Below are 25,029 nucleotides of genomic sequence, written 5' to 3' on the forward strand. Positions count from 1 at the left end.
TGCCAAATACGTATTTATCGGCGTCAATGTTCCCATTACGCTGAAATGTTGCGTCATTTGTTAAAAGAACGCTGCCTTGAAGACATTGATCTAATCTATTCTAATCAACTACCCGATATTGTTATATTAGAATGCAAGATTTTTTCATCTTAACGAGGGATGATAATTGATATAATAATTTTCTTTTTTCATCTACAAATTCGAAAGATGTGTAAGTGTTCTTTGCATTCATTGCAAGCTCCTTTTAATAAGTTTTAATTATGTATGTTTGACTACGAGATCAAGTTTGTTTTAGGTGATTTTCACACCAGTTTTGCAATGCACTGCGATTTTGTGACTAACTAGTCTGTAACATGAGTCCGCCACAAAAAGACTCGCGTTTAACTAGTCCGTAACGCAGTATATCGACTTTACGTCTGATTGTATGTATATGCGTGTGTATACGAGTGTGTGTGTATGTGTGTATGTATATATATGTATGAATGAATGTGGGCGCACAACAGTACGTGACATTTACAGCTCGAAACTCGATTGAATTGTCCGAGATCAGACTTAAGGATCTTGTTCCTTCGTTGCTCGACGCTTGCTTCAAGTGTCGCGGCAAATAGGTAGATTAACTGCGATATGTCTACAAGATGCATTAAAAGTCGGACACTTTTCTCACAATTTCTAAACAACAAGAATCAAAGCTGTAAAGCACACAAGAAAAATTAATAGGAAATAAAAAATCGAATCTTGAAATCTAGTTAAAAATCGTATTGAATTGAAGTCATAAAATGACACAGATTTGCTGTTAAAACAGTTTTAAGATAACATTTTAAAATGATCAATAAAATAATTTATATAAAATCTTTTTCGTCAAAATCTAATCGTGCGGCTTTTAAGACATCTTTTATGCATTGTAATATCTACGCATTTTATTCTTCGTATTTTATTTGGTCATGAATGTATTGAATATATGTTTCGATAATGCATAACAGACGAGTAGAAATATAGTCAATGATGATCAATTATTCTCTTGACAATCAAAATTCTATTGAAGATATTTTACTAATGAATATGTATACGAGACATCGTGATACTTTTAGAGAACGCATTCCTGCCTCCATAATTTTCGCAAAGAGAAAGGGGATTTCGCGTGTAGTATCTCTTATGCATATTACAGTCCATTACATTCCGTAATATACATGAGCGTGTTTGTACATTACAGAATATTTTTTCTACACATAAGAATTGCTTCTTGGATGTGTACCTGATAGAGAAAGATCACGTTCTATTTTAAAAGCACGTACAATCTCAATCATGTATGATTAAACGAGAATGATCATTATTGTTTTTAATCGAATAGTCTATACACAAAATTTTATGAAATATATATATGTTTATACGAATTTATGATAATAAACAATATATTGTATATATGAGATTGAAAAATGTTATAAATGATGACGATGTGTGATTGTTGTTAGTAAATATATTTATATTGTAAAGTATTTGTACTTTTTTATTTCCTGATAAAATCTGTCGCAAAGTACTTTAATAACTAAAATATTTCTACGTAATTAATTACATTAAATATATTTTTCATCAGTTTTTCGAGATATATTGTCTATTTGTGCAATAAATTATGCATTAATCACTCCGATGATTCATACCTTATTGCTTTTATTAATCATCGAGTTGACAAAGAGCAGCTACACCTCGATTAATCCAATGCGATTCGTCCAGATCCGTCGGGATTAGAATATATAATATAAAATTAGAAGAATGTCCAGTGGTAGCTAATACACCGCGTCTAGCACTTGTCTTGTACACTGGACAATAATAAACGTCTTTTATGTCGAATTTAGCCTTTTCACCAGGTTTTAACCATATAATGGGTAGCACGTCGAACATTATCTTAGGTTTAGATTCATCCAGCAATCTCGTCTTTCTGTTCCATCGAGCTCCCTCCAAAAAGAGACCCTGAGAAGAAAATCGTGGATAAAGATCAATAAGAAATGTAAATAAAAAAATATCGCGGCAAGATCATACTGTTATTTATATAAAAAATCAAACTTTAATTTTTTTTTAGAACTATTATTTAAGATTATATGTTAATAAAAAAACTTTGCGTACACTTATATAAACTCCATAGGAAGGCGCAGCATTGGCGCTCGATTCGGACCGGGTGATCTCGAATTCGAAGTCTAACTGGTCGATCGGTATCTTGTGCTTGCGAGCGTAATTCTGCAGTACCGCCGTCAAAAATGACTGTGTGAAGAAGAAACCGGATATCCAAAACACATTCGGTGCGTCGTGGTCGATCCAATCTTGCAAAAACTGCAATCTAGCCAACAGATCATTTACATAGCTGCCGAGCGGTTTCAACGAGGGGTACGATTTTCTGTCCCAAGCGAGTGGCACTTTGCCGATGCTCATGCTTAGATAAACGTCTTCCAAATCCGGTGACATTAGTACCAGCCCTCTAATGGCTTTCTGCACATTGGTCAATGTTTCCTTGATGACTTCGATGAGCTCGTTGAATTTAACGAGTTCCTGGCGCAACACTGTGTTCATGCTATTCATATAAAGTACCGGATACTTCCTCGACACATATTCAATATCGAATTGTGGTCGCATCTTCGATAGAATCTCACCGGCCAGAGTAAAAACTACTTCGTCCGTGTCTTTCTCTACACCTGATGAAAATTAATGAAAATGTTATCACACAAATTGTATTATGATATGTGGAAGCAGTAATGTTGTTACCGTGAACAGATTTCACGCCAACATTTTTATTGCTGTCACTTTACGGCAGTATATAATAGCAAGATTGTGTAACATTTTTATAATGTTGTTATTTTGTGCAATAAATTATTTCTACATTTTTACAATTTCTTCAATAATGTATGCTAATAAGTCTAAGTTAAATGCAATGAACTACGTAAAAACTCTTACATATTAATATAAGTTTAGCAATAATATTTCAATTATAAAAAGCAAAGAAAAAAAGAAATATATTTCAATTAACATGAAAATTGATTTAAAGTTGAAAATAAAGAAATATATATATTACTCACCTACTCCGCTGATCTGTGGCTGGGTTAAAAGCGCACCGGCCAACAGTTGCATTGCTTCTCGATTGTCCTTCGCTATGTCTGCATTCTCATGGAAGCCAAAAACTTCCGGCATTTGATTAATTGGTAAGCTGCGAATGTACTTCAGACATCCTTCATAATCCGTGTCCTCCGGCATGCGATAAATTCCGCTCGGAGAAAATGAGTATCTAGGAAGAACATAGAATATTAATAAAAACTTAAAAAATTTGTAACATTTTATCTGACAAATTTAGTTTTAAAAATGTGTTTATGTCAAACAATCATCCTTTTCATAATTTTGTTAATCTCCGCTTTAGAAATTCAAGAAATAATTTTCTTATTTATTTTTATTTAAGCTCATAAACTCTCTTTTGTCATAAAAAAAATTGATGAGAAGTGATCAAAGATAATTCTTAGATCTTTGAATTTTATATAGCATTAAGAACGGATGATATTACTCTATTTTTGTAATAACTTCAGGATTATAAAAATTCTTCAGCAGCGAATTCAGCAGCCTTCTGTCTTTATCATCGGTCACTCTGCCTCCATAATTGCATTCTCCTGTTAGATAAATGAGCGCGTCGAATGGTACTTCGTCGTAATCATTTAAAAATAGCTAGATCAACAAAATAGCACAATTATAATAATCCCATGATATCTATTGAATTACTAAAAGAAAGCTACTGTCATACTTGTAATTGCAGAATACAGATACGCAAATCGGACTCGTTGAATTCGTAAGGTATATTCCAGCCGAGTGGACCGAAATTTCGTCTTTCTTGCACCACCGCATGGAAGAAACATAGAGAGAATAACAACCTTCTCCATTCTACTACTTTTGTACACTCGCGGAAAAACTTTAAATCCGATATAGGATCGTTCAAGTAACTTCGCAGCAAATTGTTCTTCAGTCCCTTCGGCGGTTCATTCGTCATCTTGACACCGTTCTGCAGTATGGACACCGGAAATCCTTTGGATGGATAGCTGGTTAGCCATAAACGAAAGTCGCGATGTGTGCTTTCAGGCACGATAATCTCATCGCATATCCGATCGAGTTCCTTCATCCACGATATGGCAAGATGACAGTTCTGCAAGATGACCCACTCGCCGCTCTTGATACCACGCTCGATCATGTCAGTTGCAATTGGGCCCTGGCCCTGACCCAGCGATATCGTCATGAGATTCTTCTTCAAGATTCCGCGATCTTCGGCGAATTTGATCAGTCCAGCCATTGGATCCGATCCAGGCGAGAGTACGAAGATGAGAGGCGTAATATTGCTCGAGTCATCGTATGAACTCTGGAGATCAAACGGTGGCGGTTCTATGAAAGATGTGCCCATATGGTGGATGATGTATGCCTGAACGGCAGCGACCAGCTTGTCGGTCCTTACGCATCTCAGGATTACGAGCTTCCTCAAATTCTCATCCTCGTGCTCGAACGGTGGTGGGAAAGAATGTTCTTGCGGGTTCGACAGATCGTAATATGCTTGCCACCGTGACACGTTGGACTGGAAGGACTTTCTCAATTTTTCAAGACCTGGCAGAAGACTAGCTCTCACAACCTCGGACCAGGATACTGCGGGTTCGACAGATCATAATATGCTTGCCACTGTGACACGTTGGACTGGAAGGACTTCCTCAATTTTTCAAGACCTGGCAGGAGACTAGCTCTCACAACCTCGGACCAGGATTTGTCGGATAGCCATGAGGGATCAGGGTTAGGATAAGGATTGTCGAGAGCCACTCCACCCGTCAATAAAAATACCCAAAGCTCTTCTTCTAGTTTATGAGCGGCGCGTAGTAGACCGACGCAAAGGACCAGAGAGAATATCAGTTTGTCCTTCTCGAACAAAGAACGACATACATTTCTATAAATACTTGCCGTGAAATATGAATTGAGACTCTTCATTCGCAAGTCCAACTCTGTCGATTGCTCGCTGTTGGTTATTGCCATGACGTAGAGATGTAAAAACCATGGTAGTGAATACTGGTACATGGGATCGATGTTGGCCAACTCAGAGATACAAAAGAAGAGAACCGCACCGTGTTTCGAGACGGGTTTGTAACCATTACGAGCTTTGTCTATCTCTGTCGAGGTCTTTACTGCAATCTTCTGTTTCGCCTCAATGTCTTCTGACAGCATCTTGGAGGTCGAGAGAATTCTGATAGCGGTCTCATCTTCGAGTATGTTGCCTTCGGACGTTGTGAGAACCTCCAAGATCTTATCCTCAATCTCCTTTAGAATCCTCCTGTTGTTCGCGCCTTCCACTATCAGTTGATTCTTCTTCTCTTCCAGCGTCGGTAGCTCTTTAGCCACAACTATGCCTAATAGCTGATCCTGCAGACCTTGCGGCGTGATCATGAAGTTTAGTAGAGTCACCTTTACCGCGATCTCGGGCAGGTAATGTGGATTTCGCAAACGCGTGGTGATATAGAATCGAAAGTTCGGATTATACTCCAGTACGGTTTCGCCAAACTTCAGATATAGCACTCCGCGCTGCTTGTATACGTTCTTCAGCAACACAGGCTCCAGAATCGCATCAATCTCCTCCAGAATATTCTCCAACAGTACCGGCGATCCCAGTTGAATGCTCATTTCCATCACTCTCGAGTAATTGGGATCCGTGAGTTTAATCACCGCTAACTTGTTCAGTTTCTCCATGTTCTTTACCCATTTATTCGCTTGATTTTGCGGATCGATCATGAGCGGCCAACGATCAGCGTGCTTCACGATTATACCGTTTTCCACCGAAAAATTATCGGCTGGTAATCCTTGGATGGTCCAGCTCCTGATTTCTATAGCTTCACCCAATATATCGATCAAATTAAACTTCGTGCTACATGGTATAGCCGCTTGCATACAAGAAGCGTGCCACTGATCGATTAACTTATTTCTATATTCCACTGTGAATGCTCCCAAATAAGCCACCATTCCGGATGATAGTAGAACGTCTCCAATCACATTCCCCAGACTGGCGCCCAGTTTACTGGCGGTCTCGCTCCATCTACTCTTCTCGCCGCTCAGACCGCCCAGTAGTTTTTCAGCCCTTTCCAACTTCTGCCTACAATAGTCGATCTGATCCTCCAGCTTCTTCTTCTCACGCATACACTCAGCAAATTCATCGTTGAGGGACTGCAGCTTCTGTGTTACTTCCTGCAGCAGAGCCCTCTTCTCGTTCAGCATTTCCATCTGCGTAGCTAACGCAGCTTCCGCTTCCGCTAGCATCGCCTTCTTCGGCGCCACGACTTTGATTACGCGATCGTACACCTCCATGGCACGCACCCATTTGCAGAGACCCTCACATGCGGTTGATACTTTCTTGATTGCATCTGGCTGGAAGCTTCGGTCATTTATAAACTTTTCGCGAATACGCTTCATGTAAGCTGGTGGTATATTATCCTTGTCGAAATTTTTTAAGTTCTCTAGAAACTTCATATCGCCCAACAGCTTGATGGATGCGGGCCAGTAATCGTCCACCATTTGACCGGTCGGATCCTGAACTCGGTCCGGTTTTATACCTTTCAACACGCAAACCGCTTCCATCACTAATCTAACGCCGGCTGGTGGAGCCTTCATCGCCTTCACAATCGTGATGTCTGCCGGTTTTAGAGTGTCCAATGCCGCTAAAGCAGCTTCCAACGCCGGCGTAGCTTCTGCCAAATCGCTCTCGCAGTCGTCCTTAATTGCTTGAGCTGCCGCAGCTGCTTCATTTGCCAAGGCTTCATCAGCCGCCACAATTTCTTTCTTCGCTTCTACATTGACAGTATCTTGTTCAATTCTAATCATTAGCTTGTCACTCAATTGCGACTGCGCTAATAACTTCGGTTGTAATTGATGCAATTCGTTCTGCATGATCGTTACTTGGCCAGCAGCGAAATCTAGCTTCTCCAGACCGGTTTCGTAGCGATTCTGTTGCACGGTGATCTGCTCGATTTTCTGTCCATGCAATCTATATAATGATTTGATCAATTGCAGAAAACTCGTGGGTGTGACGTAATATCTTCTACCATAAGTCAAGTAATAATCTTCACTCGTCACGGAGACACTCGTGTGGAATTGTTTGCACATCTGCACGCATTTCTCTCGCAGTTCTGAACCGATGTCAAGATCTCTCAACGACATCCTGGCTACTTTCTCTAGGGCATCTTCGGGCCAGATCGTGAACCAATCTATAGTGCAACAATTGATAAGCGACGGGAACATCCTGAGACGATTGCGGAAGGTATCACCTATTGGTGACACCGTCAAGACTATGTGAAGATTCTTTTTAATTCTTTCAATGAAAAGATTGTAGAGCACCATCGGCGTCATTTCTACTTTTTTACCGCCGCTTACGTCTCGTGCGATGTTCATCATCTTCTCCAGTATCTCCGCCTTTTCGTCCACCGCATATAAATTCGGTACGTCCGCAGTGTTCAAAATCATGTTGATGTCCTCGATAAAGGACTCATCCTTGATCTGATGATCACCGAAGATAAAAACAGTGGGTTTGCCTTCACAACCGACGCGCAATAGTAACTGTTTCAGATCCTCTCGCCACTCAGTCGGCCCATAGGTCCTGGTAATCTCGATCTGATGTATCTGGTATTCACACATGCTGGTCGCCAATTTGGCCAAAGAGTTACGACCGGAACCGCCCACCCCGACGAGTAGAGCGTGACCATTATCCTGTAACAATATTCGAGAAACGCGAGAGACGTGCTCAATGGCGTAACGAAACAACACTAGATTCATCGGCGTTTGCGAAACCGCGTTGTACTCAGCTAAGTAGTAATCCATTTTCTCCTGAAGATCTTCCAGATTCGTTATTTCATCGTACACCTTCGGATCGGCATCGGGCTCGATGTAATTTCCAAAAAAGAGATCGCGAATGTGGGAACTCTTTATCATTTTCTCACCCGGCTTGAGCAAATTGGCGAGCACCTTGTCCAATGGTTGACGCAGCTGATCGTAGCATGTGTGTCGTACCATCCTGAACAGTGTCTCACGATCAGTGTCGTCTATCAGTCTATCATGGAAAACTCGGTATACCTCATGAACCCACAATCTGATAAGTTTGTCGGGATCCTTCATTCTAGCGGCCGGAACCAAAAGTACGCCGCCGATAACTCGGCTAAAGTCACGTAAATTAAACTTGTAATGGCTTCTCGATGGCGTTGGAAGAAAATTTTTGATGGCTTCGAGAAATACATACATGGTAGCGCTCACTACCATCTTGCTCAGTCTTGAAATCTCCGGAACAAAACCCTTGGCGAAGTGCCAATCGAGAATCGATGAGAAGATCTTCGTCATAGTGGCTTCTTCGAAAGAATCGATGCCAATCACGTGCATGTGGCGAGTGAATCGCGGTGTCACGACATTAGAGCCGCCTCCAGGGGGTACCATAGCCGCGATCAGCAAAATATCCACCAAATGCAACATCGAGGTATCCTTCGGATCGAACCAGTAACCATGATCTATCCATTGTCGAAGTAATTCTATCGGCGGTTGGGCACCGTAGATCTCCACCTGTGGCATGCTAAGGTCGTCCACGAATAGCACACATTTTTTTCCCATGGCAGGACCGTAAACTCCCTTTCTCCTTCTGTCCAACTTTGACATAACTATCTCCTGCGTCTGCGGTGCGTTCGTATGTGCGCTGAAGTTTATAACATTCTCCAAGAATTTTTCCCGTGGCAACGATACAAGGTAGTTTAGCACGATCGCGGATTTGCCGGTGCCCGTCGGGCCCACAAACAAAAGCGGTATCGATCGATGCATAAATTGTTTGATAAAAAAAAGCTGAATGGATGTCTCCGTTGTCTGAATGATCAGCTCGCTGGCTTTCGCTGTTGCTGGTAAAGGTGCCTGAAATGCATATATTCTAAATGTCTTTTCCTACTTTGTATTCATGAATTATAGAACTTTAAGTACTTCTAAAAGATTCGATTTTTTATTATTTGTTTTCCAGTTTTTTATTAATTTTTTAATGTCATTTAAAATTTATTAAATCCATGTACTCTTAAGTAAGTCTCAAAAGTATATAAAAATAGAAATGTAAAAAAATATCAATTAAAAAAAATTTTATCTCTTCAATTGCTCACGTCATTGCTTTTTTTAATACCTGTTGCATAGTATCCATCCAAGATATCCAGCATCCGTTGTTCCTTTTATCGTAAATCCAATTATATACCGTACCTCTATCGGGAAAGATTTGTTGCTTTGTCAACTTAAACACTTTTGGCTTAGGATACTCTTCGATAGTACCGAGTAATAGTTTTCGTAGGTACACGTCGAAAGTTTTTCTGCTGTCGCTCGTTAATGTTGGACAAATGCCCCAAACTATGCTAAACAGTAATACGCACTGAAGCCACACTGTGCTCACTTGCGTCTCCTCTGCCAACATCATGCTGAATACTCTCGTGAAAGACTATTAAAAAAAAAAAACATTAGATTAAAATGTTATATTTAAATACATGAAAATTACAAATATTAAAAAAAAATATTGTAATTTCTTTAAGCTTAAAAGTTTATCTTTTTCCATAAAGTTTTGCTTTAAATAAAATCAGTTATTGCATCGAGTATAAGTCTAGTATAATATAGACTTTTCCAATGTACTTACCAAGAACATATGTATCTCCGATGTGTCTATAAAAGTTTTACAATTAGATCGGATGAAACGCAATATCGGTTCGGTTAGCCATTCGATCAATTCAACAATGAGCTCGTACTGTTCAAATAACAATTTCTCTTTAAGGTGTTTTTTATAAGATTCAAAGATTGGTTGCCAGCCCAACTGAGAAGGCTCCATATAGATCATGCCGCATCTACTGACAGTGGCAGGCGAGGCATGGTCGAGGTCGGCTGGTTCGAAAAACATATTCATCTTCCCGGACATTTGTATGATCTCACCGGACATCAGACAAAGTTTCTTGTTATCATCCAGCACAGTATTCATGCTCTCGATCCAGATTGCATCCACCGGGCCGTCAAACACGATCCATTTACGTTCGATCGCGATAGATTGTGCGTATTCGCGAAACGTGTTGGCCAGCACGCCGTCGCTCCATTCGTGTGACACCGGATCAAAGCTACCGTACAGTTGACTCAGCGGAATGGCTTTGGGATTGATCACCCGGTAGGCTGTACGGTATTCTCGCATCGTGGCTTTCCGTATACTTGATAAATCGCCCAGAGAATCGGCCAGCACCTTATAAGCCTGCGTCTTCCCACCCAGGGCGGTGCCGACAATCATCAGACCATGCCGTACGAGTAACATCTCGTAAATTTGCACAATCTTCTCCACGTACCAGTCGGTAGCCTGGAGGTTTCGCTTCTCTAGATTTGTCTTCAGCAGATTCACCAGTTCATCACGTTCCGGTTGAGGCAGTGCCACGTCCGGGAAGAGATCCGTATAGATGCCGTTGAAGAGAGAAACGTCCTCGGACAAGAACTTCGGCAGATTAACATCTACGATGGCACGAAGAACCAGTATATGTTCACTGCGCTTTGGATACTTGAGCTTCAGATTGCCGGCCGCTATCAATACAGTTTTGACCGCTCGCATCCCATAGTCATAATGCTTTTGAGAACTCAATTGTTCGGAGCATAATTTGTAAGTGTGAACTATTTTCTCCGCGAGAATCTTAGCATCCGTAAAGCCATACGAGTACAAAGTGATCTCACCGATCATGGCATAGTCCGGTACCATCATTGCTACTGTTCGAAATAGCACTTTCAGATTATCCGGTAGTTCTTGCCGTCCGGCGTAACCCGGGTTCATAGTTATGATGACGTTGCAGGTGGGATTCAACTTTATCTCGGTGCCTTCAAAGATAAACTTGTCAAGCTTCATGCTTATAGCCATCTGTATTGACAGTATTTGCTGCGCGATCACGGATAGCACCTCTAATTCGATTCTGTTGAACTCGTCAAAGCACGCCCAGGCTCCCGATTGTGCAATACCTTTGAAGAATTTGCCCATCGCTTTGTAATCGAGTCCCTCGGAACAGTTGAACACCACACATTGCTTAGCCACAGCTTTTGCAAGATCCTTGGCTGTTTCTGTTTTACCGGTGCCCGCCGGTCCTTCCGGCGAACCGCCTAAGTTCAACTTCAACGCGCCCATTAAAGTTCTATAACATCGATCTGTCAACGGCGTTATCACCAGTCTTGACGTGTTGCCGAGATACTCGAAGGCATACATGATATTAGTCGTGACCATAGAGACGGTGATGCAATCGTCCAGCCAGTAGTAACGAAGCTGCGCTATCCAATTGAAGTCCGAAGGATCATCGACCTGTTTGTCGACCAGCAGTCTTACCACGTCCCGGGCATGCACATCTATCACTATCAAGGCGTTCAGTGTTATCCTAGCGCCAGGTTCTAGTTTGCCACGAACAAGTGCTACAATATCCTCTATTTGATCAGTGCACTTGCTTAAGTAGATCGCCGTAGAACGTTCCTCAAAGGATTCGTATACCTCGCTGGTCCAATGTATTTGGCTGGCGCAAATGACAATCTGACCTGGCCACGAGAGTACCCACTCCTCACGTATGGCATCGAAGTATGCTAGTATACTCTGCTCGGCGACATCGCGCATCGATATCACCATAAGTTCTTCCACTTGGCATAACCATCTCTCAACCATACCCTTCGCATCGGCTGGGTAAATCTTGCCACTCAGAGGTACGTATTCTTCCTCGGCCGACAACATGCCAATGATCTCCTCGTCCTTGGTGAAACGAAGTTTACTAATACCCTCAAAGCACTTTCGCAAATGCGGCTGTACTCGCTGCGGATCCTTGGTCTCGGACAGAATTTCCAGCAATTCATCGTTCGATAGAAAGAAGAATCGCGGGAAGAACAGACGCTTCTTCTCTAGATATTCATTTAGACCCTTCTGGATCTCTTCGAGAAGTGAATTACAGAGCTTGAATTCCTGCAGCATGTTCGGCATCGCAGTGGCGTCGGTCACCCGTCTATTATCAAAGACATACAACATGATATTGCGCCAAATCTTGTCGATTCTACGAAAGTTTCTTGATTCGGTCGGCATTTGGCGCATGATGTCCTCGCTGCTGAATATCGGTTCCAGATACATCCAAGTGGACTGGCAGAGTAACCACTGATCGATGATGTCTTGCATCGATATCAATTTCTCCTCCCACCGCTGCATTTCTTCTTCGAATGCCTTCACGAAGGGTGAACCGCGCATAGTCTGCGCTTTGAGAATGTGATCATCCAACAACATTTGTATATCATCCACGGCGGATAATATAAACACTCCGGTCTCTCGATAAGGAGTAAGCTCGAAATACACCTCCTGCCATTCTTCCTTCATCTTCAGCAAGTTCCGCTGTAATGTGTACTCTTTTATGGCCGCCGAAGCTATCTCTTCCAGCTTGGCGATGAAAGCAGATAGACCATACTCGATCATTTCCGATAAGTTACTAATGTCTGTTAGTACTATCGGTACATCGACAATCTTACTGATCGCCTCCCAATGTCGGGCTTGTAGACCTGGAGTACAGATAATCTGTAATACTGGAATGAACTGCCGGAACTTTTCCACCTTGCCTCGTACCATCTCGGCGACACGCCTCGCGCCTGGCACTTCCGTCAGCATGCGCGATAACTTGTACAGAGTTCGCCACGTATTTTCGGTATCCTCGCGTATCTGTTCGGCGTCTAGACCTATAAATGAACCATAGAACCATTTGTCGTAATTCTGATGAAATTCCAAAACAGTATGCCAGAGTTTGTCGAAGGTTTCTACTGTGCTGAACATAGTCGGCAGTTCCATATATGGACTCAGTTCCATGTCCAGCAATCCCTCCTCCTCGTTGATTTCTTCGGCTTCTTTACGAATCTCCGTCATAGTTATGGAAATGTGCTCAATTTCTTCCACAGCCTGTTCCATCTCCTCCATCGTAAGAACTGGTGGATCTTTTCGCTTAAATTGATCGATCGCTAATTGTATCGTAACTATTCTCTTTTCGAAAGTATCTCGTCTCGTACGAAGCACCGTTTCTAAGAAGTCCTTTCTCATGTTCAATCTATTGCTTGCCAATTCCATCACAACCTCCATTTCCTTCGGCCAGGTGATAGTGCGTGAATTTAAATGAATGTCGTCATCTGAGAGCGCTTGATGATCGAACAGAAACAATGTCAACTCGACCGAACGAGCTAATCGTCTCCTCAGATTGAACATTGTTGTATCGCGACTCTCACACAGGTAGTTGTACAGTTCGACAACCTGCTGTGTTGTTTCCGGCATCTTCGAGATATTCTCCGCTATCTCATCGAAGATCGTGCATAATTCGCGATTATTGACTCGTAATTCATCCGCAAAGAAATTGCATATTCTACTTCGAAGAGCGTGTAGAATTTCTTTCATTGTATCGTTCACAGTACTGCAGTCGATCTCGATCATATTCAACGGGATCTAAAAAAACCAGTCAAATTATTTAAACTATTATCAAGTTTTAAAACTCATATAGGAAAACTTATATAGGAAAATTTGGCATAGAGCTATAAACTTTTTCTGGCTACTGATAAATAATGTTATGTTAAATAAAAAAATTGAAAAACAGTTTTAAATTAATAATTTTTCTATACTGTATGTGAATATGATGTAAAGAATTATTTGGAGGTTTTCCTATTAATTGTGACTTAATCATATACTTACTTTACATCGATTTCCCGGCTACTCCACTTGTAATATACAGTAAATTTTGGTAGCACTGGAGGTAATTATTAGGACCAGTTATATGTTTAGTGATTACGTCTAAAACATCGCTGATAATGCTCATTACCTATAATAATGTAATGGAAGGATTGCAATGAATCGAATATTTGACATTGTTTCAGAATTTTTTTTAGAATATAAATATATATATAAAATTACCGTATCTTCGAATCGCGAAATAGGAAATAAGTGACCCGCGTCCTCCAATTCCGGAAACAAAATTGTCTCAATCTTGGGTATCATAGTGCCTACCTTAATGATCTTGTCAAAACATAGCGAGATTATGGTGTGCAACTTTAGAATGCTCGGTTTGCAGTATAATTTCGTCGTGCCAAGTTCCGGTTCCACTTTTACTGTTATGAAAGGAGTGCTACAATGTAATTTCTATTGTATTCGAATCCATCGTAACTAACATCTAAAAGATAGCAATTTCGATTACACTCTGTATATAAATATCAACGAGGAATTGAACTTACTTGAGAAACATGAGATCCTTATAGTCTCCTTCGAAAGCATTGCCAGCATCGTACTGCATGAAGAAGTCTTTCACGTCTTCTAGTGTCTTTATTATCATGATCCGCAATTGCTTTGACAATAAAGAATTGACGCTGCGAAAATATTTCTCGATCATCGCGGTGGACGCACAGGGCTGTGTTTCGAAATACTGCGACCAATCATATTTCTTCTCAAGAAAGATTTCTGCCACATCGGCCAACCATTCTTTAATGAGAACATCAGTGGCGGCAACACACAGGACGTCGAGTCTCGGTTCAATTTCCGCGGCCAGAACAGGAAGCACACCAAAATCTTGCATGTAAATTATTCTTACTTGACGATATCTAAAACGGAGAAGATCGTTAGCTCATATTTGACAATAAAAGCACAATGTATCTATATTTTAAATTATTTAAACATCAGTAGAGCGAAAAGATTCAATTTTGGCTAGCCTCTCATATAATCTTACTTTGTAAACCATAAATCTCGGATGTCTCTTAATATCTCATTGCCGATAAAAAGATTATGTTGGATGGAATGACTTGTCGTGACTTTGGACCGATGCCAGGGCACTGGTGCGCGAACGCATAAAACAGGGAATTCAATAGGAACCGTTTCAATAGATAAACGTTTCCGTTCATCAGAATCCATCAGAATATAATCCACTATTGCGCTACGAAGACTTCGTTTATAGTCATCAATTATTTCTGGTTCCAAACCTTTCATTATCGCGTCAAAGCTGTAAGAATCACATAAGGATATTTTATAAATTCAGCGTTATCTGTAAAATTATTTTGTATTTTTAAAATAATTAACGGTTATCTTAATGTACTTGTATAGTTTAATGTTTAGTTATATAGAATATTCAATTTTTTAAATTTTATATTATTAATAATTCTTAATTTTTATTTTTTTTACTGTTTATTTTCACATTCTGATAAAAATATAACACTGTGAATATACATGGACAAATAAGAAAATTAAACAAAATTAATATTAAAACTGCAGCAGTGAATGATATTTTTAAAATATAGAATAGACTATTTTCGAAATAAAATACCACAGAAATAAATAAATAAATAAATACTATAACATGTACTTACTCTTCACGTTCTTGCAATTTACCAATGATACGCTTTTTCGCTGCGTCAATATTAATGTAATCATATGGTTGTAGGTGATGATCGCTTATGCAATAATCTCTAAGATAAATTACTTTAGCAATATCCTCAGGTTTTATCTTCTGTTCCTCAATAACTATTGTCATTAACTCGGCTAATTGTTCTTCCACGGATTTCGGAATTTCGGCCTCAATATAACGTACCATCTACAATATATGGTGTTATTTTTAATATATAAATTTGTTAGTTGAATAAGAAAATTAAAAAAATTCAAATTTTTCAATTCGAAGTAAGATTTACACAAAAATCGTCTCTCAAAAAACATCTCTTATTACCTTCCGATCCAATCTTCGCTTTATCTTTCCTCTACATATCGATAACTCTTTTTCCTTCAAGATTCTCGCCTTCTGACGTTTCTTCCGCAACCATGTGTCATCCACTAGATCTCTCAGACTCACTATATTTTCCGGCAAAGCATCATATTTCTTCTCGGCCAAAGCTGCAGCTCTTCGTTTAACTTCTTCATTATGTCGTTCAATGAAAATACGAGGCGGACTCACGAGCACACCATCGATACCGAAAGGATGCCATCGTACAGGCTTGACACCACGTCTAATTAAAGTTCTGGTTCGATATGTGTGTACACCAGGTGTGAAGATACTGCCTATACTGTCAGTAGGCTTCACATAGCTATGCCAATGTTTGTACGGAACAGTTTTTGTCCACGAATATTCTTGTATCAATTGCTGCTTCTCTGGAAATTGCAGCGCTTTTAATGTTTCCGGCAACGGACAGTCTTTATGTTCCGCTGTTGTGCGAATCTTGCCCGAAGTTCCACCTGTCTCCTTTCCTTCAGCCATTTCTGTCACTTAATTAAGTTAACATATTGAAAATATGGAAGCATTTTTTCTAATTGCAAATAATCACTAGCAAGTCTAGCCAAAAAAGACCTGTTCTCTTATCATCGTGTCGTTGTTACTCTTAAAAAATGTATAAATAAGTTCTTGGTGAAAAATTGATAGGATTGCTATCTACATTGATGTGCAATTAATAGATTTAAACAAGTACAATCAACAAAGATAATGTTTCCTTAGCTCAAATCAACATGTTATACGTATCGATATCACGTAACTATGACAACGCGCGACGGCTTGGCGAAGACGGTGGATATTATTGAAAGTGATCGAAAAAAAAGATAAATTTGTGGATTTATATTTATATTTTGTATACTAAAATAAAGAATTAGTTTATGTATACATTTTCCGCAAATATATAATTAAATAAATGATTAAATGATTATTATTTGCATATATTGTATGAAATATATTAAAATAATTATTTCTAATATAACATTTTTTACATTAAACAATGGTAAAACACTTTAAACTTAATTAAATTTAGTTAAAAAAATATTGCTTCTGTCGCGCGCGCACGATTATGCTAAAACCTGAACACTCAAGAATGTTATATGTAATAAAATAACTCAAACATTACATCTAAAATGTGGACATATAAGATATCTTGAAGATGTCTTATGTCCGTATTTTGGACGTAATGTAGTCTGGGTTTCATTATTTCATCATATATATAACAGTCTTAAAAATGTTCAGATTTTGACAAAATCGCGCGCGATAGAAGTAATATTTTTAAAAACCTAATTTAATATAAATGTATAAATAAAACTGTAAGAAAATTAATCGACTAATACATGCTCTGGCAGTTTGTTACCAAATTGTCAATTAGTTCATATTAATAACTATAATCATCTTTCTTCGAAACTTGTCGATGGTAAGTTATGTTGATGAGAAAATAAAACTTCTTCATTTGTATGATCTTGCTCAGCATGTTCAATATCTTGGACAAGACTAATCTCATTAGGAACAAAAGCACCTGAAAAAAAATATGAAATAAAAAATTGTTAACAATAATTGTATAAAGATATCTATAATTTAATAATAAACATGACTTACGTTTATTTTTAGCATATTTACTAAAACTATTTATGAGAAATTGCTTATCTTGAGATTGGAGAAGTAGCATATTGGAAAAAATTTGTGATATTTCCTTACTCGCTTCTGTTTTTGCTCTTAAACAATACACTGCAATACTTTAGCAAAAATTTTTGTTAATAAATATCTCCATTTATATAATTTTGATATATATTGTATATATATAAATATATTTTTTTTATATTTAGATTCATATTTATAAATCTACCTCATGCCAACTAATATTATAGCACCGGTTACTGGTGATGCAAGTTCCGAAATAACGCTCCAGAACGTGCTGTCTCTTTTCAATGATAACATCCCGTCGACAATAAAATCCCAAGTATGAAGATGATTTCTGAATGGTCCACATTCGTCACTTTTCACATTTGTAATGACATATCCTATCATGAATAATATTACAATAATACTGAGAAATGTGAGAGCCAAGAACAGTGTTTGCGTTTGTGCCGCTCGCCAAGGCTGCGACGGTCCCTGGTAGTATCTTTTCAGCTCATATCTCTTCACGTAAAACGTAAAAATTAGTTTTATCACGATCATAATAGATATTGATGGACTAAAATAAAATCCCATCCAAAAGAGCATCTGATTGTAAATGAGATTTAATGTACTGCGAGCGATATCAAATTCCGGTCTGCCGACTTTTGTCAAATATCTTTTGCACAGCATGGAACGTGTAAAATGCAAAAATGCCCCAAATAGCGAAGCAATGAAATCCAGTACAATAAGCCGATAAATCTCTTCTCCTAAGTGTGTTTGCCAACAATGTGACCTACTGTGGTTTATCCAGAAGACGAATAAGGTTCCAATTATTATCGCAGCAATCGCGTAATTTCTGACAATTGTTACGTAAATTTCCGTACGTTTGTTATTGTAGCGTTCTAGCGATGCCTAAAAATATTAATATTATAATCAATTATTTTTACAATAGAAAATGCAGGCATTTACTTACTAGGTAGAAGATAATCGCTGGAAAAATATGAATGATGGCGGTAATGACTATTGGCACAATCATAACCGAGATAGTTACAGGCGCTTCTTTGTTATAATTACTTAATAGCATCCAAACGAGTGCACCAGCACCGAAAATCATAAATATAATAATAAATGTTACAGCAAATTGCATTATAATTAATAAAAACTTGGTACACCAATGCAAACGTATATGCTGCTTTGTTTCAGCTAATAATTCTTCTAGTTCTTTATAAATTGATGCTGATTGCAAAACAGCAGTTTTTGATGAAGATATACTGAAGTCCCATCCACAAAATATTTTGCTGCTATATAAATTGTGTACTTTTCCATGTGTTTCGACATAAGACTTTCTATAAGAGGATATAACTCTGAAAAAATTATTACATTCAATTAAATTACAAATTGAATAATTTAATCACATTAATTTTACCACACATACTTGAGAGAGAGTATAACAAATGTAACTATATAACAAAAAAGCAGCGTTAGGAAATAGGCAAATGGAATGCTATATTTGGTTCCAAGTAATACATCTACTGTGCCGTTGGAATAAAAACCATAATACATTATTGTATGAGATAAAAAGCCCTGTAAATCAAAATATTATGATATATGTGCACCATATTATTTAGAACATGCTGCTCATAATAAAATAATGATTAGACTTACACTGCCTGTTAAAAAATCCAGTACTTTAATATTATTTGATACATATGCTTGATCCAGTGATTGCGGAATCATAATAAAAGATACACTGCAAACATAAAATGTTCATCAAAATCTTGTTTTGATTACTTCATTTAATATAGTAATATATACAAAGCACTTTGTGTTTGTCTACTAAATAAATTAGAATTATGAACATTTTTTAAACTCTTTTAATTTTAAACTCAAATAATTTTAAACTGATTCAAATTTTTATGTCAAAATGTACTTATAAATATAACTTTATGAATAAAAATGAAACAAAATATGTTTACCTCAAAATACAGGAAATTGTATTAAGAAAGAGTAACCATCTCAAGAATTTGAAGTATGTTGCTATACCACTTCCATGGTGACTCTCAATGGTTTTTATTGTTCGATGCCATAATTTCATTGTTGACAAGAAGTTCTGCATTATTACCCAAATCTATGTAAACAAAATCCAAGTTTTCTCATTTCATAATATAAAGATAACAACTACGACAAAAATTAATATTACCTTTGCAAACTTTAAACTAACATTATATTTAAACAATTTCCAACAACTAATTGATCTCTTTGTTGTCTTTTGGTTAACAGTTGCCAAAAGCTGTGATTTAACAGATTGTTTCACAGCAAGGCACTGTGGTATTGTTCTTACTGTTTCCATTCTAAATTGTTCCAATTTGGGATCATCATGCATAAACTTCTCGCTTGATTGTAGGTGAGTGGCAATAGCATTAGCACATTCTTCATTAGATAAATGAGCAACATTGCGCATTCTCAAAGTAGCATATGGAATAATAGAATTTAGATCATCTCGCATTCTTTCATGTTCTCCTAGAAATATTATAATTCAATTTATATTCACATAGAAATTTTATAAAAATTTTAAATCACAGATATTCAAGAGTTATACTTACTCCTTAATTTCATTGGCAGTAGCTGCTTCATTTGAATAGATTGACCAAAAGATTCACAAAGTTCTGCTTCTTGAATTTCAGAAGGCATTTTGGTAAAATCAACTGATATTTAATTCTAAATTATATCCTAAAAAGAAAGTAATTTTATAAATGCTTGGCATACAATAAAAAATATCATTTCTAAACAATAAACTCACCTCTTATCAAAGTATTCCTTAATCATTAAAAAAACAGTCATTGGCTAACCATCATTTCATCCACATAAGTAAAAAAGATAAATATTTACTATATATATATATATCTTTATATTATAATCTCTGAAATATGATTTGGTGCAGATATGAGATTAGATAAAACATATTGGCGCCTAAAGTGGAAAGGAAATTTACATGATAAACATGTTTAATTCTTCTGAGAGATAGAAATATGTAATATATACTTAAAACTTAATTACCATAAAATATAATCATATTATACCATAAAACTCAATTCCAAATAATATTATATATAAAATTATATATACATAATTATACGCTGAATTATTGTACTTCATCATTTGATATTCTTTCAATCAATGGCATTCCAAATTACACAAAATTCAACAATAAAATTCCAATATTACCTATGCAATTGGATCTGCAACTTATTCACACTCATAATTACTTTAAACTTAAATCCACAATTATTTTCGGCAAAATTTCTTTTGATAATAACGTTAAAATTACAGTAATTTTACAAATAAATGCCTTAACTATTTCTAACCTAATTCTTATCAAAATGACGAAATTCGCACATTAATCTTCGAAATACAATTCTATTGTTAAAAATATACCTTCCAGACGCGCAAACAAATTAAATCGGATCTTTTTCCAATAATTACACTAAATTTTCTCTCAAATCTCAAGGCAGCGTTCTATCAACTTTCGTTGCTGCATATAGCGATATATATTCGAATCTTTTCGCGCCTTGCGACGTCATCATCGGATTTCATGCAATCGGATTTCTGCTGATAGTCGTAATTTTTGGGCACGTTTCGAAAGTGCTAATTTGCAACGAGCAGAGTTACGTCCAGAGGAAAAATTAAGATGCGAGAAAATCTCTTCGAATCTTCTTCGAGAGAAATTTGAAGTATCGTAATTAAGAAAAGATCAATGACTTACCTAACCGCTCGAATCTGTATCATTCGAAGGTAATGCGCTAGAAATCGCACGTCAATAGGCGCGTCCAGATTCCCACGTGGTGTCCCCAGATATCGTGCTGTCCTTATTTAACTTTCGGTGAGCGACAAGGATAAAACAATACCTGGGCTGCTGGGCACTCGGATTGGAATCTGAATACAGCCAATCTCGGATTTCGCTTAAACGGGCGCCATTTTGAAGAAATGATGATTTCCGGTTGTTGCAACAGTAACCGGAAATCATCTTGTACTTCATAATGGCGACTGTTTCAATTGCTTAAAAATACGTGCGATTAGAATTTTTTACTTGGTTTACTTTAAATGAAAAAATAAGCACATTTTTTCAAATTTCTCTCGTCATAGAATGTAAAACATTTTGCAACTTACAAATCTATTTAAATTAAGAAATTATGTAGTAATAATCGCACTGTTTATGTTCTTACTGAAACTACAACAATCACAAATATACATAAGGAATGCGTATAGGAGAATGATTTTCAAGTTATTTTATTTTAACATGACCTTGAGAACAATATTGACCGGTTTTTTCGAGGATGATTGAAGAAATAAGATTAAGTAATAAATCGTTTTATTACCATTATTATTACGAAAGACTTAGATTAAATAAAAAATATTTTCAACATTATCCTTGCATTGTTGCGCTTCAGGCTATCCTGAATAGTCCCATACGAAAAATCTAAGACATCAAATGCATTTTTTTTTTCGCTGCTCCGTAACACGCGTGGAATCCAATGTAGTGTATTTTCTTCAACACATTCTATCGTTAGTGCACTATAATACTATTTTCTTTGTAGCATCAAGTAGTAGAATATCCATATTAGGGTTTATATTATGTAAATTGTGTACAATAAGTTTCATAATTTAGAATCAACATGTAGCTTTCAGTCAGTGCACTGTATGATTGATACTTTATTCCCTCTAATCTCATAGAAAACCTGAAACAATTTCATGTATCTATATATATATATATATAGATTATATATACAGTCTTGTGTACTATATTTTGAAAATAAGCTATAAGTAAGGTTTTAAAATAAAATAATTTTATCTCATCAATAATAATTAATATCAAAGCATTGACTTTTATTATTTTCAAAATAAACCAGTTTATACACTACTTACATTTTTATCATGATGAATAAGTACATTGCAGTAGTACTTCACCACATGTTGTAATCAGTATCGTCTTGATCGAAGGTTATGAAAAATCCGACTAGAGTTGAATACACAACAATATTACCTGCTAATGTCAGATAGCAAGCGCCCCATTCTATCTATAAAGATAAATAATCTGCATGTTCTAACTGATCAACAGATTTAAAGCTAATTTATTATAACAATCATATTTTTATTTTCTTCATCTACAATGTGAGTCTATTTTGCCCAGCTCAAAAGTTTTGTCTACTGTTCTAGATTAAAAAAAAGTTTAGGATTTTCAACATACCTATTACATTGCCAAATAATTTTTAATTCAATGTTTTATTTAATAAAAATTAAAAATTGAGCAAAAATGAGGGAAAAGTTTTATTTATGCCAAAAAAGACTCATATTGCAAAGACGGAGGGTTAAAATATTCTATAAAAAGGTGTGTAACTTACTACTGGCTGGTCTGCCGGAGATCGCGCCAATACTATTGGAAGAGCAAAGGACGACACCACGAATCCCATTGTAATAAATATTGCAAACTCTAAACATGGATTACTATTGCTTCCCGAATCATCTGTGTAGCGGCGTGCTATTATAGTTGGAATAGGTGCCAATATATAGAACAGTACAACAAAAAATGGCCACCATACTCTAGAAATTGTGCTTGTGTTATAACGTTCTATAATCCTAGGAGAATTGGGTATACTGGTCAGTTTCATAAAGATACTCACTTATATATCGGTAATGCACAGCCAAGAATGACAAATGTCATTCCAATGGAACCAGCAAACGCTAGCAGTACTAATCTGTAATTATATATTTCCATATTATCATTGTACTAAAAAATTGGCTTAATTAAATTTTGTGAATAACAAAGAAACATCTACTTCATATGAATTTTAAGAAAAAATGAATGCTTTACAGCAAGAAATACAGACGACATCATTACAGCTTTGTTGTTTGCCAATGTTAAATAAAGATAAAATGATCACTCTGTGTTACACTGTGTCTCTGACTGGAAAGCACCAAGTATCTTATCCCAATTATTTGCTCGCAAAGGTACTTACGCTGTTATGAGGATAAGTGTCACAAAGGAAAGAACGCCATGAAATAAGAAAAATACAAAATTAATCTATTGCGTTTAACAGTATTATAAATACTATGGCTGTTTTCCTTTTAGGAGACATAATCGATACAAATGTCGTTCTATTATTGATATTCAAAATGTCAAGGATAGAACATTTGTGTTGACTGTCTCCTAAAAGGATAATAGCCTATATTTTTACAAGTTTGATAATTTTTTGGGTGTCTAGTCTTGGATCTGTTTGCAACGATAAATTCATATAAAATTTTTGCGTAACGACAGAGAGGAGAGGTGAAGGATCGTAATGTTTTAAACTGTAGATTCTTAAAATTTGCAAACAATGCGTTGCGGTATCATAAAACGAAACTTTTCTAGATTGCAATTTTCGTTTTTACGAAGATAAAAAAAAAAGGGAATCGAAGGGAAACGCGACGTGAAGGTCGCATTGCTCTTAAATCAAATTACGAAACTTAATTAAACGATGAAATTGTGCGCGTAGCCAAATGTCAAACGACGATGACAACAGTGGCGCGAAAAGGTTATGTTTTGATAGCCAATTTTCGCGGTTTTAGCACGAGGTCCCCACGGCGATGACATTTCTCAAGGATTCATGCCGCGGGGAACCGCACACGCGTGAAATGATTAGGTATGCGCCAAATAACCTTTAATCCCGGCCATTGCGAGTCGATTTGACAAGTGTGTATATTTATCGAACTCTCACTCTGTAGACCGCGATCTGCGCGTGACGTAATTGACTAATGCCCGTGTCACACTACGCATTGGAGACTGAGGATTGCGAATTGAGGATTAGAATTCAGCCAATTAGAACGAAATGGATTAAACTTAAAATTACTTGATTGGTCGAATTCTAATCCTTAATTCGCAATCCTCAATCTTCAATGCGTAGTGTGACACGGGCATAACGTCCTATACATCATTGGAGGAGACTGCAAGTTCGTAGTCCGATGAAGGTGATTGGGTGTATTCAGTACTATGACCGCTCACTGAGCGTTCAGTGAGCTCTTGAATCTGTTTGGTCTATATTTTTAGTTCTAACGGAATATACCAATCAGATACAAGAGTTCACTGACCGCTCAGTGAGCGGTGTATACTGAATGCACTCATTGGCTGCGTTCAGCAGACTCAACAGTTTTGCAACCGTTTTATGATTGTCTGCTGAGATAGGACCATTCTTCTAGATCTAAAAGTATGATCCAATTAGCGCGAAGGAAACTTCCAACAGTTGCAAAACAAACGTTCTGCTGAACGCAGCCATCGGTTGCAGGATTGGACACGCATTAAGACTCGCTTACATAGGCGGTGTTCCAAAATTCACTGCCAGCGCTGAAAATCTATAATTTACGATACGTGTATTATACATTTTCAGCACTAAGGGTGAAATCACACGGTGCGGAAAAAGACTGCGGAATAGAGAATGCGTCATTGAAGCAACCAATCAGCGCTATTCCGAATAGCGCTGAATAGCGTTGATTGGTTGCTTCAATGACGCATTCTCTATGGGTACGTTCAGCAGAACGTTTGTTTTGCAACTGTTGTAAATTTCCTTCGCGCTAATTGGATCAT

At 37.3% G+C, this 25,029-nt stretch overlaps 3 protein-coding genes across 7 annotated transcripts; all 3 read right to left on the reverse strand.

Annotated features, from left to right (window-relative positions):
• Positions 1 to 1,624: 1,624 nt before the first annotated feature.
• On the reverse strand, positions 1,625 to 16,368 carry Dnah3 (dynein heavy chain 3, axonemal). Its single transcript, XM_018451347.1, is given in 14 exon segments — positions 1,625 to 1,965; positions 2,119 to 2,681; positions 3,063 to 3,268; positions 3,539 to 3,696; positions 3,773 to 4,642; positions 4,759 to 8,928; positions 9,185 to 9,490; positions 9,683 to 13,610; positions 13,756 to 13,877; positions 13,970 to 14,180; positions 14,287 to 14,649; positions 14,775 to 15,044; positions 15,409 to 15,632; positions 15,762 to 16,368. Coding segments are annotated over 14 exon segments (12,213 nt in total). The 5' UTR covers positions 16,287 to 16,368; the 3' UTR covers positions 1,625 to 1,668.
• A 704-nt stretch (positions 16,369 to 17,072) lies between these two features.
• On the reverse strand, positions 17,073 to 21,205 carry LOC108724630 (transmembrane channel-like protein 5). 3 transcript variants are annotated; one of them, XM_018451084.1, is made up of 10 exons: positions 21,178 to 21,205; positions 20,018 to 20,144; positions 19,615 to 19,934; positions 19,391 to 19,542; positions 19,080 to 19,164; positions 18,850 to 18,998; positions 18,388 to 18,778; positions 17,644 to 18,326; positions 17,397 to 17,533; positions 17,073 to 17,316 (listed from the first exon to the last, which is right to left on the reverse strand). In XM_018451084.1, exons 2-10 carry the CDS (start codon positions 20,103 to 20,105, stop codon positions 17,189 to 17,191), a joined length of 2,133 nt encoding a protein of 710 aa, XP_018306586.1. In that variant the 5' UTR covers positions 20,106 to 20,144; positions 21,178 to 21,205; the 3' UTR covers positions 17,073 to 17,188. The 3 variants fall into 3 exon arrangements, with proteins under 3 accessions (XP_018306586.1, XP_018306587.1, XP_018306588.1); XM_018451085.1 differs by lacking the exon at positions 21,178 to 21,205 and adding an exon at positions 20,215 to 20,268; XM_018451086.1 differs by lacking the exon at positions 21,178 to 21,205 and having other exon boundaries at positions 18,466 to 18,778; positions 20,018 to 20,035.
• Positions 21,206 to 22,127: 922 nt separating this feature from the next.
• On the reverse strand, positions 22,128 to 24,190 carry LOC108724633 (leptin receptor overlapping transcript-like 1). 3 transcript variants are annotated; one of them, XM_018451090.1, is made up of 5 exons: positions 24,108 to 24,190; positions 23,093 to 23,167; positions 22,814 to 23,012; positions 22,338 to 22,489; positions 22,128 to 22,150 (listed from the first exon to the last, which is right to left on the reverse strand). In XM_018451090.1, exons 2-4 carry the CDS (start codon positions 23,131 to 23,133, stop codon positions 22,376 to 22,378), a joined length of 354 nt encoding a protein of 117 aa, XP_018306592.1. In that variant the 5' UTR covers positions 23,134 to 23,167; positions 24,108 to 24,190; the 3' UTR covers positions 22,128 to 22,150; positions 22,338 to 22,375. The 3 variants fall into 3 exon arrangements, with proteins under 3 accessions (XP_018306592.1, XP_018306593.1, XP_018306590.1); XM_018451091.1 differs by lacking the exon at positions 24,108 to 24,190 and adding an exon at positions 23,429 to 23,511; XM_018451088.1 differs by lacking the exon at positions 24,108 to 24,190 and having other exon boundaries at positions 23,093 to 23,187.
• Between the last annotated feature and the right edge of the window lie 839 nt (positions 24,191 to 25,029).

The sequence above is a fragment of the Mycetomoellerius zeteki genome, unplaced genomic scaffold (genome assembly GCF_001594055.1).
Source record: "Mycetomoellerius zeteki isolate Tzet28-1 unplaced genomic scaffold, Tzet1.0 scaffold31, whole genome shotgun sequence".
Taxonomy (NCBI): domain Eukaryota; kingdom Metazoa; phylum Arthropoda; class Insecta; order Hymenoptera; family Formicidae; genus Mycetomoellerius; species Mycetomoellerius zeteki.